The 15,749-nt window shown below is 35.2% G+C and overlaps 1 protein-coding gene across 12 annotated transcripts in view; it reads left to right on the forward strand.

Moving 5' to 3' along the window:
• The window catches only part of PPIP5K2 (diphosphoinositol pentakisphosphate kinase 2), a 93,084-nt gene that overhangs the window by 11,817 nt on the left and 65,518 nt on the right, over positions 1-15,749 (forward strand). For 11 of the 12 annotated variants that reach the window (XM_078153070.1, XM_078153069.1, XM_078153071.1 and 8 more), the window contains exons 2-4: positions 8,915-9,317; positions 11,778-11,973; positions 14,526-14,616. In XM_078153070.1, coding sequence (XP_078009196.1) covers positions 9,168-9,317; positions 11,778-11,973; positions 14,526-14,616 — 437 coding nt within the window. In that variant the 5' untranslated portion in view covers positions 8,915-9,167. The remainder of the gene's footprint in view (positions 1-8,914; positions 9,318-11,777; positions 11,974-14,525; positions 14,617-15,749) is intronic. The other variant, XM_078153075.1, reaches the window with a different exon arrangement.

Consider the following 15,749-nt stretch of genomic DNA (forward strand, 5'->3'; position numbering starts at 1 on the left):
CTTTGATTTTCTAGGCCTCTTTGTTCTTCCAAATGAATTTTGATATTTCCTCTACTTTTCAAAAGCACCCCTTTAGTAATTTGATATAAAACTGAATCTATTTCTTTACTGATTTTCTGAGGTCTCAAGTATATATCATCCCATTTGCAGGTTGTGATCCTTTTGTCTCCTTTTAGCCAATGTTTATACTTTTTTTTCCTCATTACTATAATATTTGTATAATTGTCAATAGGAGGGGAAAGGGGCTTTGTTTATTAAATTCTGATAATTTTATTTTCTTACCTCTTTCTTGATCAGTTTAATGGTTTAGTTAATTCTGTTAGGCTTTTTAAAAATCCTCCAGGCTTTGTTTTTCAATTGTATATTCCTTTCATTTTCATTTTTTCTATCCCTTTAATTTTTTTCTTTTTTTATTAATTTATTTTGATTAATCAACAGTCACTTCCATAAGCTTTTGAGTTTTAAATTTTTCTCCATCTCCCTCCCCAAGATGTCTCGCAAGCTGACGTAGACTATACATATACATTCCTATTAAACATATTTTCACATTAGTGATGTTGTAAGGAAGAATTAGAATCAATAGGAAGAACCATCAGAAAGAGGAAACAAAACAAAACAGAAGGAAAAAAATAGCACATAGTATGCTTCCATCTGCCTTCAAACTCCATAGTTCTTTCTTTGGATGTGGATAACATTTTCCTTCATGAGACCTTTGGAGATGTCTTAGATCCTTGCATTGCTGAGAAGGGCTAAGTCTATCAACATTAGTCATTGTGCAACGTGGCTGTTGCTGTGTACGACGTTCTCCTGGTTCACTTCACTCAGCATCAGTCCATACAAGTCTTTCAGGTTTTTCTGAAGTCCACCTGCTTATCATTTCCTATAACACAATAGTATATTCCGTTACATTCATATACCATAACTTGTTATTTCCCAGTTGATGGGGCATCCTCTCAATTTCCAATTCTTTGCCACCACAAAAAGAGCTGCTATAAATATTTTTGTACATGTAGGTCCTTTTCCCATTTTTATGATCTCTTTGGGATACAGCCCTAGAAGTGCTATTGCTGGGTCAAAGGATATGTACATTTTTATAGCCCTTTGGGCATAGCTCCAAATTGCTCTCCAAAATGGTTGGATCATTTCACAACTCCACCAACAATGCATTAGTGTTCTAGTTTTCCCAAATCTTTTCCAACATTTATCATTTTCCTGTTTTGTCATGTCAGCCAATCTGATAGGTGTGATGTGGTACCTCAGAGTTGTTTTGATTTGCATTTCTCTAATCAGTGGTGATTTAGAGCATTTTTTCATATGACTATAGATGGCTTTAGTTTCTTCATCTGAGAACTGCCTGTTCATACCCTTTGACCATTTTTCAGTTGGGGAATGACTTATGATTTGTATTCTTATAAACTTGATTCAGTTCTCTATATATTTTAGAAATGAGGCCCTTATCAGAGACATTGGTTGTAAAAATTCTTTCCCAATTTTTTACTTTCCTTCTAATCTTAGCTGCCTTGGCTTTGTGCAAAAACTTTTCAATTAATGGTAATCAAAATTATCCATTTTGCATTTTGTAATGTTTTCTATCTCCTGTTTGGTCATGAATTCTTCTGTTCTCCATAAATCTGACAGGTAAACTATTCCTTGCTCTCTCAGTTTGCTTATAGTATCAGTCTTTATGTCTAAATCATGAATCCATTTTGACTTAATTTTGATATATAGTGTGAAATTTTGGTCTATGCCTAGTTTCTGCCATACTCTTTTCCAGTTTTCCCAGCAGTTTTTGTCAAATAGTGAGTTCTTATCCCAGAAGCTGGAGTCTTTAGGTTTATCAAATAATAGATTACTATAGTCATTGAGTGTTATGTCTTGCATACCTAACCTATTCCACTGATCTACCACTGTTTGTCTTAGCCAGTATCAAGCAGTTTTTATGATTGCTGCTTTATAATACAATTTAAAATGTAGAATGGCTAGGCCACCTTCCCCTGCATTTCTTTTCATTAGTTCCCTTGATATTCTGGACCTTTTGTTATTCCAAATGAATCTTATTATTTTTTTCTAGTTCTATAAAATAATTGTTAGTTTCATTGGTATGGCACTGAATAAGTAAATTAGCTTAGGTAGAATTGTCATTTTTATTATGTTAGCTTGGCCTACCCATGAGCAACTGATGTTTTTCCAGTTATTTAGATCTGACTTTATTTGTGTGCAAAGTGTTTTGTAATTATGTTCATATAATTCCTGGGTTTGTCTATCCCTTTAATTTTTAAGATGTTTTTATAATTTGTTCTTTGGCTTCTTAATTTATTTTCTCATTTTACTAGTTGCATCTTTTCTTTTTTCACATCACAAACATCCTAATCCAGGCCCTCAATGATTTTCATCTGAACTGCTGTGACTGCTTCCTAATTATCCACCTGTATCCACTCTCTCCCTTCTTCAGTCTATCCTCCATACAACTGCCAAACTGGTAATCCTGAAGGACAGATTGAACCGTGTCAGTCTCCACTCAAAAAGCTCCAGTGTGTCCCATTATCCTTAGAATAAAATACAGAGCATCATTTGTTTGGTATGACCTTCATAACCTGACTTGGCCTACCTTTCCAAACACAAATTCACCTTTATGCATGCTACATTCCAGCCAAACAGTGCTATTTGATATTTCTCAAAGACTATAGTAAATCATACATTTTCATGCCTTGGTTCAAGCTTCCATGTTTGGAACACATTCCTTTCTTGCCTCCACTTTTTTTTTTTAATTAATGGGAGGCCTTTTAGAAGTGGGAGCCCTGGCTTCCTTCAGAGCTAGATTCAAATACTCTTTCCTACATGAGTCATTTCATGCCATCTTCCCTTTACCTGCTCCCATTGTTTTAATGTAATTTATGTATACTTTTTCCTTGTTATACTTTGTATTTTCTTATAATTCCTTTTGTTGTTTTCCCTGGTGGAATTTAGCTCTTTGAGGACAAAGACTGTTTCATTTAGTAATTGCATTGTACTAATTATCTGCCACTTAGTACTTAATAAATGCTCCTTCCATGATTGTTACATTATATTTAAACATTCAAACATAGAATTAAAAGAATTTTATAGCTAGAGGTAAACGTAGAGATTATCAGTTCAAGCATAAGGCCTTTGCTGTTATATAGTTGGTGTTTTTGTAACATTCTTTTTAAATTTTTTATTCTTTTTTTAAAATTACAGTTTTGCCCCATTGAGAAGGCAGATAGTATGATATCAGTTATACATGTGAAGTCATGCAAAACATGTTTATATAACACTTTAAGTTTGCAGAAGAGTATATTTATATTATTTGATCCTAAAATAACCCTGTTAGACAAGTGCTAATATTATCCCTATTTTACAGATAGGAAACTCAGGGTCAGAGAAGTGATTTGCCCAGAATCTCATAGCTACTAAGGCTCTGAAGTGGAATTAAGTTTAAGTTTTCCTGACTTCAAGCTTAACACTAACTACTATGCCCTGCTGTCTTCTTTTCAGAATAGGAAAAAAATCAAGGGAGTCATTGACTATCTCAGAGTCTATGACTATCTCAGCTTTATCATAGAGTTTATTGACTTAGAACTGGATGAGATCTTAGAATCTATTGCCATTACTTCACAGACAAGGAAACCAGGCCCAGGGGATTCAAGCAACTTGCTCAATGTCAGAAATAAATTTTAGAGTCAGGATTTGAGCCCAGATTTTTTGACTCTAAATCTAGCCCATTTTCTGCTGAACCTCTAAATTTCTACCTCCTCTAAATTGGTTACCCCAGAGTGAAGGGTAGGGTGAATTCCTTCTGCCAGAAACAGCCAGGAGAGTGACCAACCAAATTATGCTGATTGTATTTTGGCTTGTAAATTGTTCTTCTTATAGCAGAAATTATGCGTAGGAACAATTGGAGGCCACCTGTATGGTATGATAAAGGTGATGCTAAAAAGGCCTGTCTAAAAATATCTCCCTAACCCATGTGAGAGCCCCACTATGAAGTCACTATTAGATTGGATAGTAAACCAATTGTGTTGTCTCAAGATAACCCAAATCGGAATGAACATTTGTTGTTTTGATGGGGCTGCTGGTACCCTTTTTAGAACATTGGCAGCTAAATACTTTTATTTGTTAGTGGAAAAACTTTGGCCTTAGCAAGACAATATGAGATATATTTTTGAAATGCATAGGGAAAGGATAGAGCCATTATTTCCATGAAAAAAGGATTCAGAATTTTGGAAGACTAACTTAGAAACAAACTTTTGGAACACAACCTGTGAATAAATTCAAAACTGCATATTATGTATCTACAATAATATGTTTCTCTGTGCTCTCTGAAATATTTTACTATATCAGTTATCTATTTTAGACTATAGTCTCTTAGAGGGACTAGACCTGGGATGGTGTCCACTTCATTCACCCAGTAAAGCATCAAGTACCGAATAAAACATTTGAGGACAATGGCAAGTTTAGACAAACATTGGCAGTCCCTTTCATATAACAAGAAGTCAGAAGAACGTCTGGTTGCTGGGAGTTAGCCACATTCCTCTGTAGGCTGAAGTAAATGACCATTTAAACAAAGATGATTTATTTGTTCAGGAGATAATGTGAAAGAAACTTTGTAATCATAACTGAAAAGGATGGGAGTGAAAAGAAAACTGAATATATTATAAGAAAGATATCCTAGAGAGTAGCTACAATGTATGAAGAGAAAAAAGTTGTGACATCCAGATGTTCATAGGCGATAGAATCCAAGAAAGAGGCTAGTAGTAAAATCCATGACTTTAAATATCAGTACACAAAGATACCACCCTATAAATAGCCACAAGCTACTGGTCAGGTCCCAGTGCAAAGAGGCTAATTTGACTTCATAGCTGTTATTCAGAGTTGATAAGGTTAGCCCCATGACTGTAATTTGGCTCTGGATAGATATACTTAATTCAGAAGACACAGGATAGGTTAAAAGGGGGCAGTATTTTATAGTAAGGCACGATTATGAAGCCAATTCAAGAACCTGGGAGAAAGTATTGTGAAGAGCATTTGGAGATCAGTGCAGGTAGAAATAGTGGATTGTTGTGATAGGGACATTTTGTGGACTGTCTGACCTCCCCCTCCCCCCCAAAAAAAGGTGGGGGAAATAGATTAGTTCTAGAGACAAAGTCTGGCATGAAAGTTGGATATGGTGAAGATGGGAGACTTCAATTATCCAGAATATACTGGAGCACTCTCCCAAAAAGCAGCCAATAATTTTTTGCTTTGCCTTGCCATAAGGATATTTTCATCATTCTAAAGATGAAGGAACAAAATAGGAAAATTCTATTCTGCATCTGATTTCTTGTTAACAAGGGAGAACTGATTGCTAGGGTTGAAATTTGGGAACCTTGGGGAAAACAGTGCTCACTAAATGTTGAGTTTGTGATAGAAAAAATGAATACCAGGAAAAGTGATTTGTAGCCTATATCCTGGAAGAGCAGACTCAGAAGAAGGGCAATTCTATTGAAGAAGAAAAAGCAGAGTTGCTTCTGTGGATGCCCAGGGAACTTGTCTTCCAATTTACATTTTTAAACTCTGTAAAGAAGATGAAAGCAAGATAAAGTAAAAGAGAATGAATATACAAACAAGTTACAGTACTGTAAAAATACTATCAGGAATGCTAAAGCTCAAAATGAGTTCAGACTGGAAAGGAAAGCCAAGCACTACAAAACCTGGTTTTAAAGCTATATTGAAGAAAAGAGAAGGAATGAAGAAAGGATAGGAAAACTGCTAGCATGGATGAAATGATCTTAACTGATATAATTTAATTCTTAGTCTACTTCTGTTTTCTCTTCCAAAGTGAATGACCTTTGTACTAGAGATCAGAGAGTAAAAGTCACTAATGAAGTTAATATACTTGGGTACTGAAAGAACTGGTAGATATGATTGTTGAACAGCTATTATTTTTTTTTAAGTTGTTGACTTAGTCATCAGCTAACACAAAGATTTCAGTATACAGAGAACAATAAAGAGAGTTGTATATAAAACCAGGCACTTCTGTTATATGATTTGTTTTAAAAGTGTGTATTTAATGGAATACAGTAGTAAGAAAATCTCCCATCTTTTTTATCTCCTGAACTACCAACACTGCATTCAGAAAATCATAGATGTAGATCATGAAAGGACCCTAGACTATATACTCCAACGTTATTTTGTTAATAGATGAGGAAACCGAGGTCCAAGGATGTTAGGTGACTTGTGTAAGATCATACAGTAAATGTCAGAGGGGAGATGTGAACTTGGATCCTCTAACTCTAGGACTAGTTTGCTTTTTGCTGTACTATGATGCCTCCTATTTATATGCCTTTCTCTCTAGCCCCATCTTTTTTGATCTTTGCCAGTCAGATGAGTATGAGATGGAAGCTTATAGTTGTTTAATTTGAAATTCTTGTACTACTAGTGATTCACTATATTCTTTCATATAGTTGATGACAACTTGCATTTCTTCATTTAAAAGTGACTTTTCATATCCCCTCACTACTTTTATTTGGGCAGTGACTCTTATTCTTACATATTTTTATCACATGCATCTTGGATGCCAAACCTTTATCAAAGTAAATTGCTATAGAGATTTTTTTCCCCAAGTTAATGGCCTCCTAATTCTAACTTCATTTTTTTAGAGTTCATTGATAATTTGCCTTACTTTTTTTAAGTTTTATTGATATGTTTTGCTTTTATAATATAAACATTTACAGATTACTCTCGCTCTGTGAGAGGTCTCTCTTAACAAAGTAGAACAAATTGGGCAAAACTAAAAAATATAGTGACCTCATCTGAAAGTGAATGGGACATTCTACAGCTGTAGCAACCCCTTCAACCTCTCCATTTAAAAAATAATAAAAAAGCCTATTATTTCTCCCTCCATCACCTCACCCCACTGGAAAAGAAAAAAAATCCCATTTTTTCAACAGGAATGCTGGAAAGTAATCTATTAAAGATTATATTTTATTTATATGTGTGTATGCATATATTTGTGTATGATGTACACGTGCGTGTTGTGTGTGTGTATGTGTGTGTGTATGAACTTGGGAGTCATGAATTCAGAGCCTGGGTTCATGAATCTCAAATTCATTATTCTTTCCATTGCACCATACTACTTTTATGTATTTCTTTTTAATATGTAGTGGCCATTAAGGCAATTTTTATTAGTATTATTAACCTATAGATGAAGGAAATTTGGAGCAAGAATATTGGGGTGTTGGAAGCATCTTAAAGTGTAAGATCGCTACCTTTCTTTGAGAACATAGATTGAAAGACCTGGGAAAGTAATGATAACTTACACAGTCTAATATCAAATTTAATGAAGTGATGCAAATTAACTATATGTAAGTTTAGCATTCAGCAACGTAGTATGGTAGAAAAAATGATTTGTTTTGGAGTCAGAACATAGGTTTGAATCCCAGCTCTGCCACTGATGACCTTTGTGACCTTGGTCAAGTCTTTTTATCTTTTTTGGCCTCAATCCTTAGGTAAAGTGAAAAAGGTTTAACTAAATGACCTCTAAGTTCCCCTTTATCTCTTATGTTAGGAATGGTATTCTAGCCCCTGCCCTCATGTGAGTTGGACTAGTTTGAAATTATCCTCTAGACTTAATTGGTACAGGGTACTGAAGGCTCAGGCTTTTGATATCACTTCCTAGTTGCTTGAGTATGAAATAGCTGTGAAAAGCTCCAGGCACTCTCCGATGCTTGACCGGTAAACTATGATGAGCAACTCAGACAAGGGAGCTGAATCCTGCTCAGTCATTTCAGGGTGACTATCTTTTTCCTGCCTCTGGCTAAGTGAATCTCCTTTTCTTGACTGTTTGAATGGCAAAATACAGTTGTTTCATTTCATTCCAGTATTGAGTGTAAACTATCAGAGGAATGGCTTTCATCTGGTCCTCTCTGGAATTGCTATAAATCTATGATTCTAAAGAGGTAATAGAATATTATTGTATAGTAAGAAAAGAGGAATATGAAGAATTTAGGGAAACAAGGGAAAATTTGCATGAACTGAGTTAAAATGAGATAAATAGATACAGAAGTTAAAAAAATCACTAAAAGAAGCCACCTAACTCTTGAGTAACTGAAAAACCAATAATAGCACCAGAACACAAATAATGAAACATACCTCTGTTTTCAGAAGAGAGGTACAACCTCATCAGACCAAAATATTGCATGTACTATTAGCCATTGTCACTATACTTAACTATGTTATTTCTTATAAGGGGGGGGTTTGTTTCTGACTGGAGAGAGAGGGAGATATCATGGAAACAACAATTGAGGTAAAGACCTAAGTCATTAATTAAATATATGTCATCAAAAAGACTAAAAATTTTCTGTCATTTGGGGATTGGATACCTTAATTATAATATATGAAAAATGGAAAATTATAGTAAGAAACAACAAATAGGAAGAATTCAAGGAGACTCTGCAAAACTTATAGGGGGAAAGAGAAGGAAACAAACATTTCCCTGGCTTTTACAGATATCTCATTTGATCCTCACAACAATCCTATGAAGAAGGTGACATTATTATCCCCATTTTGTAGTTGGAGAAACTGAGGCAGAGAAGTTAAGCAGTTTGCTCAGGGTCACACAACTAGTAAGTGTCTGAGGTCGGATTTTAATTCCGGTCTTTCTAACTCCAAACCCAGCATTCTATCCACTGTATCACCTAACTGCCTCTAGGCAGCTCCTATTAAGGAATTAGAGTTTTTGTATTTATCCTACCAAAGGTAAAACTCATTTTATTAATAGAGAAAATGTGTTTTTCTTATTTTTATGAAAGTAAAGGAATTATATGTTAGATGTATCTGGTCTAACATAAATATCACTGTCATAGCTTTTCCAGAAACTAAGCATAATAAACCTTTTATTTCTATTCTTGTTTCTTAGGTAAAAGAACGCCCTTCCAACTCAGGGAAACTATGATTTTGTGTTTTTGAAATTGAGTCAACAATGAAGATGTGATATCTGGGAACAAAAGAGCAACTTGGCTGCTGACTTTCTTATCAGAATTTCAAGTGATTGTGTAAGCAGAAACAAGCTGCAAAGCATCATTGTGTCACCCAACTATTGGGAGAATGCACTATCCTAAGACTATTTACTTAACTACTGTTCACATGTAGATCATTTAGTTTTTCTGACCATGTCTATCCCTGAAATAGTAAATAACATCCCTAGGTTCTTTGTTGGGACTGAAGAGGGAGAAACAGATGAGCTAGGAGATCCCTCTAAGCCTGGAGATTTTCAGCACTTCTATGGCCATGCAGATGAGGAAGAAGAGGAAGATGATTCTGTAAGTTTTTGTGAATTTTGGGGAAGAAAGAAAAAACCTGACATAGAATCAAATTTTTCCCAGAAAGTTATCAGTGTTTTCCATTTTGCCCTGCTGTTCTGAGCTCTTTGCTACTTTGCAGTTAAGGATTACAGGCAGATAACTAGCTTAAACTCAACATTTGTCTTTTATACCTTTCCAGGTTTAGGGAAATACTTGAGTATTTTGTTTTTAAAAAAAGCTGTTGTTTTTCTCAGTAAAAGTTCATCACCTAAAATAGCTAATTAGTCACTTGATAACCTGTTGTAGTCACTAGAATTGGAAAGCCAGATTTACTTGTATTTGTAATGGTGGGAGGGTCAAGAAATTTGAAGAAAATTGAGTGCAGTTGTCTGACTTTTAAATTGGTGTGTTTGCATATATTGAACATTCATTTAATAAGCACCTATCACGTATGTGCAAGGTAGTGTGCTAGGTATTAGGAATAAAAAAACTAACGATGAAGTAACATGTGCCTTCAAGGAGCTTCCCCCATTCTACAAAAACGGGTAGATAGATAAAATCAATATAAAATATATAGGCACTAATGGGATGAGATTCACTAACAGTAGGGGGAATCATTGAGTGCCTTATTAAGGTGGTACTTGAGTTGAGCTTTAAAGGAAAAGATGAGGAAGGAGGAGGGTGGGGGTTGAGGAGGAAGGGTGTCTGGTATGAAGTGTGGACAACAAACAGCCTGTGCTAAGGTATGGTGTTGGAAGAGATGGAATGTTTCAAATAGAGAGCAGTTAATAAATACTCTGGATCAATCTTTAGTTTTCCACTTTCAGAATAAAATACTTAAAGCATTTGCTCTAAATACTCAAGCTAGCTCTGTTAAATAATCTTTCATAAATTGCATATCCACAATCTGTTAAGCTTTCTATTATTTGGCATAGGGATTCCAGTTATATCTAATTTTTTTATTTTCATGTTTTTAATACAGCTTTACCACTAAAAGATATACATAAATAGGACTGCAAAAACAAAACAGAAATCTAATTCTGAGATGGCATTTTTAAAGAAAAGTATACAGAATGTAATAATTACCATAGAAGATTCCTTCCCTGCTATAACATCCCTTTTCACTGGGCATATTATTAAGTGGTGATCTTGGAAATTTGCTTTAGTTATCAAAACCACCATTGACCATAGACTGACAAGTCAAATTGTTAAGATTTGCCTATACTAAATAATAGGCAAGTAGGTGGTAAAGTGAATAGAATTACCAGGCCTGGAGTCAGGAAGACCACCTTCTTGAGTTCAAATCTGGTGTCAGACACTTGCTAGCTATGCGCTTAACCCTGTTTGCATGTTTCCTTATCTGTAGAATGATTTAGGAAAGGAAATGGCAGATCACTCTGGTATTTCTGCTAAGACTCCCCAAAAAAGAATTGTGAAGTGTTGGATGTGACTGAAATGACTAAACAGGAAGAAAAATTATTTGAAATTGAATTATTTGAAAATACTACTTAGGCCCCTGAAAGCCCTCAGTTTCCTGCAGGCTTCTTCTCTCGGTATCTTTCATTACACAAGTCTTGGAAGCTTCTCTGTTGCAACTTGGATACATATACTTTGAAGGCAACAGCCATTTACTGAGCACCTATTATGTGTTTATATTATTGTTGTTTTATTAAGTATTTCACTTTCAGAGCACTGATTTTGTGTGTGTGAGGCAGTTGGGGTTAAATGACTTGCGCAGAGTCACACAGTTAGTAAGTGTGTCTGAGGCCAGATTTGAGCTCAGGTTCTCCTGACCCTAGGGCCGGTGCTCTATCCACTGTGCCACCTAGCTGTCCCGGAGCACTGATATTTTTTAAAATCAGATCTGTAAACTTTAAAAAAATTCATCTCCTTGTGTAATGCTAGTATTTATCCTATCATCTGCCACTCTCTGCAGCCTCTCTTCCCCAAAAAAACAGGAACTAGAAAAGAGTGGGAGGACAACAACTGCCTTAGTGTACCTCTTCATTTCTAATGGCCACAAAGAAATTGATAGGAAATTAGCTACCTAAAATAACTTGTAGTGTGAGTCTGCTCCAACTTGTATAGCTAAAGAGTAAATCATTTGACAAGCAAAGTCTGAAAAATTAAATAGCATTAGCAAGTGAGTTTTTTATCAAGACTAATAGGAATAATACTTGTAAGATATTTATCTATTTTTTCTTACTCGAACCATAAAACATCTCTGAAATTTAGGTATTCAGGGCTGTGGCAACTTTTTAAAAAATGTGCTATACTATTCTAATACTAATGCATTAGTGTAGTATGTAATATGTAGTGTATCATACTAAAGCAAAATCATCAAGTTGTATTTATTAAGCACCTATGTCAAGACAACAATATTGATTTTGTAAAATGTTTCCCATTGATTAATGTGTTGCTTTGGAATTTCTTTCAGTGTGAATTGGGATTTTCATTTCTTTTTGTATCAATTTTTAGCCACCAGAAAGACAGATTGTAGTTGGAATATGTTCTATGGCAAAAAAATCCAAATCAAAACCAATGAAGGAAATTCTTGAACGTGTCTCCTTGTTTAAATACATCACAGTAGTAATATTTGAAGAGGATGTTATTTTGAATGAACCAGTAGACAACTGGCCACTATGTGATTGTCTCATTTCTTTCCATTCTAAAGGTAATAACTTTTACATTGTATAAAATACCTGTATTTTCTTAAGATTTGAGTCTGAAATAACATTGAGTGAGGATTTAAGCTTTCATTTTGAATATTAATAGCCTAATTGAACAGTTGAAGTTGTTTCTTCCCTTCAAAATAATTAGTCAGTATTGATGCTGGAGATAAGCTAACTCCTAAGACAGAAAACATTTCTATTTTATACTCAGGTTTTTAAAAATATGTTCATTAGAGGTTGATCATAAAGCAGATTTCTGCAAAATAATTTAAAGATCATAGAATCATAGATTAGAACTTGAAGGAACCTTGTAGATCTTCAAGGCCAACCTCCCTTATTATACAGGTAAAGAAACTGAGACTCAGAGAGATTAAATGACTATCTAAATGGTGGCCAGACATTTTGAGACCCTATCATCTTAGCCATTTGTTCACTTCCTAAGCCACTTTTCTTTTCTGTATCATACTCCTTGAATGAGCAGCACTGATGAAAATACTACTTAGGCCCCTAAAAGTCCTCAGTTTCCTGGAGGCTTCTTCTCGCAGTATCATTCATTACGTAAGTCTTGGAGGCTTCTCTATTGCAACTTGGATACACATACTTTGAAGGCAACAGCCATTTACTGAGTGCCTATTATGTGACAAACACTGTACTAGGCATTAGGGATACAAAGACATAAATGAAAGTCGCTGCCCTTCTGGAGTTTGCATTTTAGAAGCAAATAACTCATACTGCAAGTAAATCTGAAAAATAAACCAAATAATTTCTGAAGTGAGCACACTAGCCATTGATATGTGTAGATTCATAGATTAATTCAAAACCTTTCAGGACTTTCTTTGCAAGATATGATATTATCCTTTTATCCAGTAACTCCATAGAATAAGATATCCTCTGTACACTTCACAGGGTTCTGCCTATGATTGTTTTTCCTAAGTTAATCAAGTACATTTTATTAAAGTAACCTTTGTATATAAAGCCTGGAAACCAGTGTTTCTCTAAATAACCCCATCCCATTTATAATCAACTTTTATAGACAGTGGACATATCCATTTGTATTTAAAATAGGCCATTTGTCAAATAGAACCAGTCAGGGAATATGGAAAGGGCAGGGGATGATATCTGAAGCTCTCCAATTCTGGGAAATATTTAATATGAGAGGCAATTCCTTGATCCTAACTGCCTTCTAATACTATAGGAATTTATAAATTAGAATATCCTCTCAAGATAGGTCAAGCAAAAACCCATCTCTGATTTGTGTGTTTGAAATGTAGAGTGGATCCAATAACCACATCTGGGTCTCCTCTGTATTTGAAATTATATCTTGCAGAGAAATTCCCCAAAGTTGTGGTTTTTTTTAATTGACCTATGGTACAGATGGATTCATCTATACCAGTTTTGAACTATTTCATGTGTATCACAAAATATAATCCCTTTTATACAGTCACAGGGAATTATTGCAAAAGTGCTGAGAACCTCAATGATTTGTAAAGGTGTTTTTGAAGGCAATTTACTTCTTGCTGTACACTTTGAGATTTTTGTTTTAAATTAAGATATGAATCTCTGAGGTGAATAACTTTTAAAATTGAAGTTAGACTAAAAAGTGTAGCTTCAAATAGGAACTACACAACAAAATATAATCCAGCTTTTACTGTTGCTTAAAGTATTCATCCTTAATAACTCTATTCTGTAGAATCCCAGAGTTGAAAAGTACCTCAGGGGCCAACTAGTCCAACCTGTAAAGGAATCCATTCCTATTGTAACATACAATAGGTAGTCATATAGACTGTGTATAAATATCCTTGCTGAGGGGAGCCCATCCCTTCTCAAGGTTTTTGGGCAACTCTCACTTTTAGGAAGTTTCTCCTGACATTAAGGTCTAAATGTTCCCCTTTGCAGCCTCCACTCATTGCTTCTGGTGCTGCCCCCTAGAGGCAAACAGAATAAGTCTCTTCCCTCCTCCATAAGGCAGCCCCTCAAATATTTGAAGACAGCTATTATGACACCCTCCCCAAGGTGTATTTTATTCTGGCTAAATATGCCCAATTGTTTCAATTGATCCTCACTTAAAACCCTTTATCCCCTGGACACTCTCCAGTTTATTAATGTCCTTCCTAATCTGTGGCATTCAGAAATAAACACAGTTCTTTGGATGAAGTCTGACAAGGGCAAAGTACAGTGGAATGATTACCTCTCTGTTTCTTGAAGTTATGCCCCTCATTTCTTCCCCACTTCACATTAGCTTTTTTTGCTGTTAGGGTGTTACTGCCCATTTATATCAAACTTGCAGTCCATTTAAATGTCCAGATATTTTTGAAGGTCTGTGATCTAGCCAAGACCCTCCCATCTTTTCCTAGTGAATTGGATGTTTACTTAAGTATAAGACTTTCGACTTAAGCTAATTGATCCCAAAGCTCTAACCCATCAAGATCTTTATACCTTCTGACTCTACTTAAGGATCATGTATAAGGTTTCATGTGTCTTTATCTTTTAAAAATAGCATTTTATATTAATATTGTTAGTAATGTTATTAATACCATGTTCTTAAAAATCTTAGGATTTCCACTGGACAAAGCAGTTGCCTATGCAAAACTCAGGAACCCATTTGTGATCAATGACTTGAATATGCAATATCGTATACAAGACAGGTAAATAATATAATTAAGTCACTTTTGTACAATTAAAAGCACTGATAAAGTTTACTCTTGTTTAAGTAAATAGTCCCTATGATGACATTGTGATATAGAGAAAATTCAGGAGCATCCAGTGTGGGTTTACAGCTGGAGAGAAGAATAAGTGGGTTTAGAATTAATTCTGTAGGAGCATTCTGCAGAAAGTTGCTCATGATAGGCACTATTCTAGACAGCAGGAGACGAAAGAGAGAAGCTGATATTGAAAGCCTGATATGGAGCCTTGGCATATGGCAGGTAACAATATAAGGACTAATAAGGTTGGAGTCAAAAAGAACTCACTAGAAAACAGTACTGAGTTTGAAGTCAAATCTTGGGTTAATTTAAGAACAAAAGGAATAAGAAAAAGACTTAGATGTATGTAATACATAATAGGAAATTAGGGACTGGAATAGGAAATAGGAATAGGAAAGAAAAAGACTGTTAAACCATTGAAACTATGTTAACTATAAGATTTCATGAAGAGAGAATCTAGATCCTCTGAGGTTGAAGCAGTTTCTTATATCCTGAAAAATAAGGAAGATCTGCAAGTATAAAAGATAGGTGCTTCATGTGCCAGGAACTGTGCAAGTCTCTAGAAACATAAAGATAAAAATACCCTTGAGCTTACATTCTAAATATGGGGGACACTATATTTCTATAGGCATACAAAACATTTACGAGAAACCTGGGAAGAAAGGTTGAAAGGAGCCAGTACCAACTGTGAGGACCAAGAAGAGTGTTGTGCAGATGGTGTTACTTGAGCTGAGTCTTAAAGGAGACCAGAGATTCCAAGAAACAGAGGAGAGAAGGGAATGCTTTTTAGGGGGCACAGAAGCATGGAAATGGAAGGTGCTGTGCCTTGTGTGAGAAACAGCAAGAAAACCAGTTTGTCTGTATTACAGAGTGTGTACAAAGCAGTAATGTGTAATAAGACTAGAAAGGTTGAATGGGAGCAGACTGTAAAGATGCCAGAGAAGTTTGTATTTGATCCTAGAGATAATAGAAAGGGACTGGATTTTAATAGGGGGAATGACATGGTCAGACATGTGCTTTATTAAAAATCAGTTTGGCTGCTATGCAAAGAACAGATTAGAGTGAGGAGAGACTGG

This window comes from Phascolarctos cinereus, unplaced genomic scaffold, assembly GCF_003287225.1.
Source record: "Phascolarctos cinereus isolate Bilbo 61053 unplaced genomic scaffold, phaCin_HiC Scaffold_4;HRSCAF=312, whole genome shotgun sequence".
NCBI lineage: Eukaryota > Metazoa > Chordata > Mammalia > Diprotodontia > Phascolarctidae > Phascolarctos > Phascolarctos cinereus.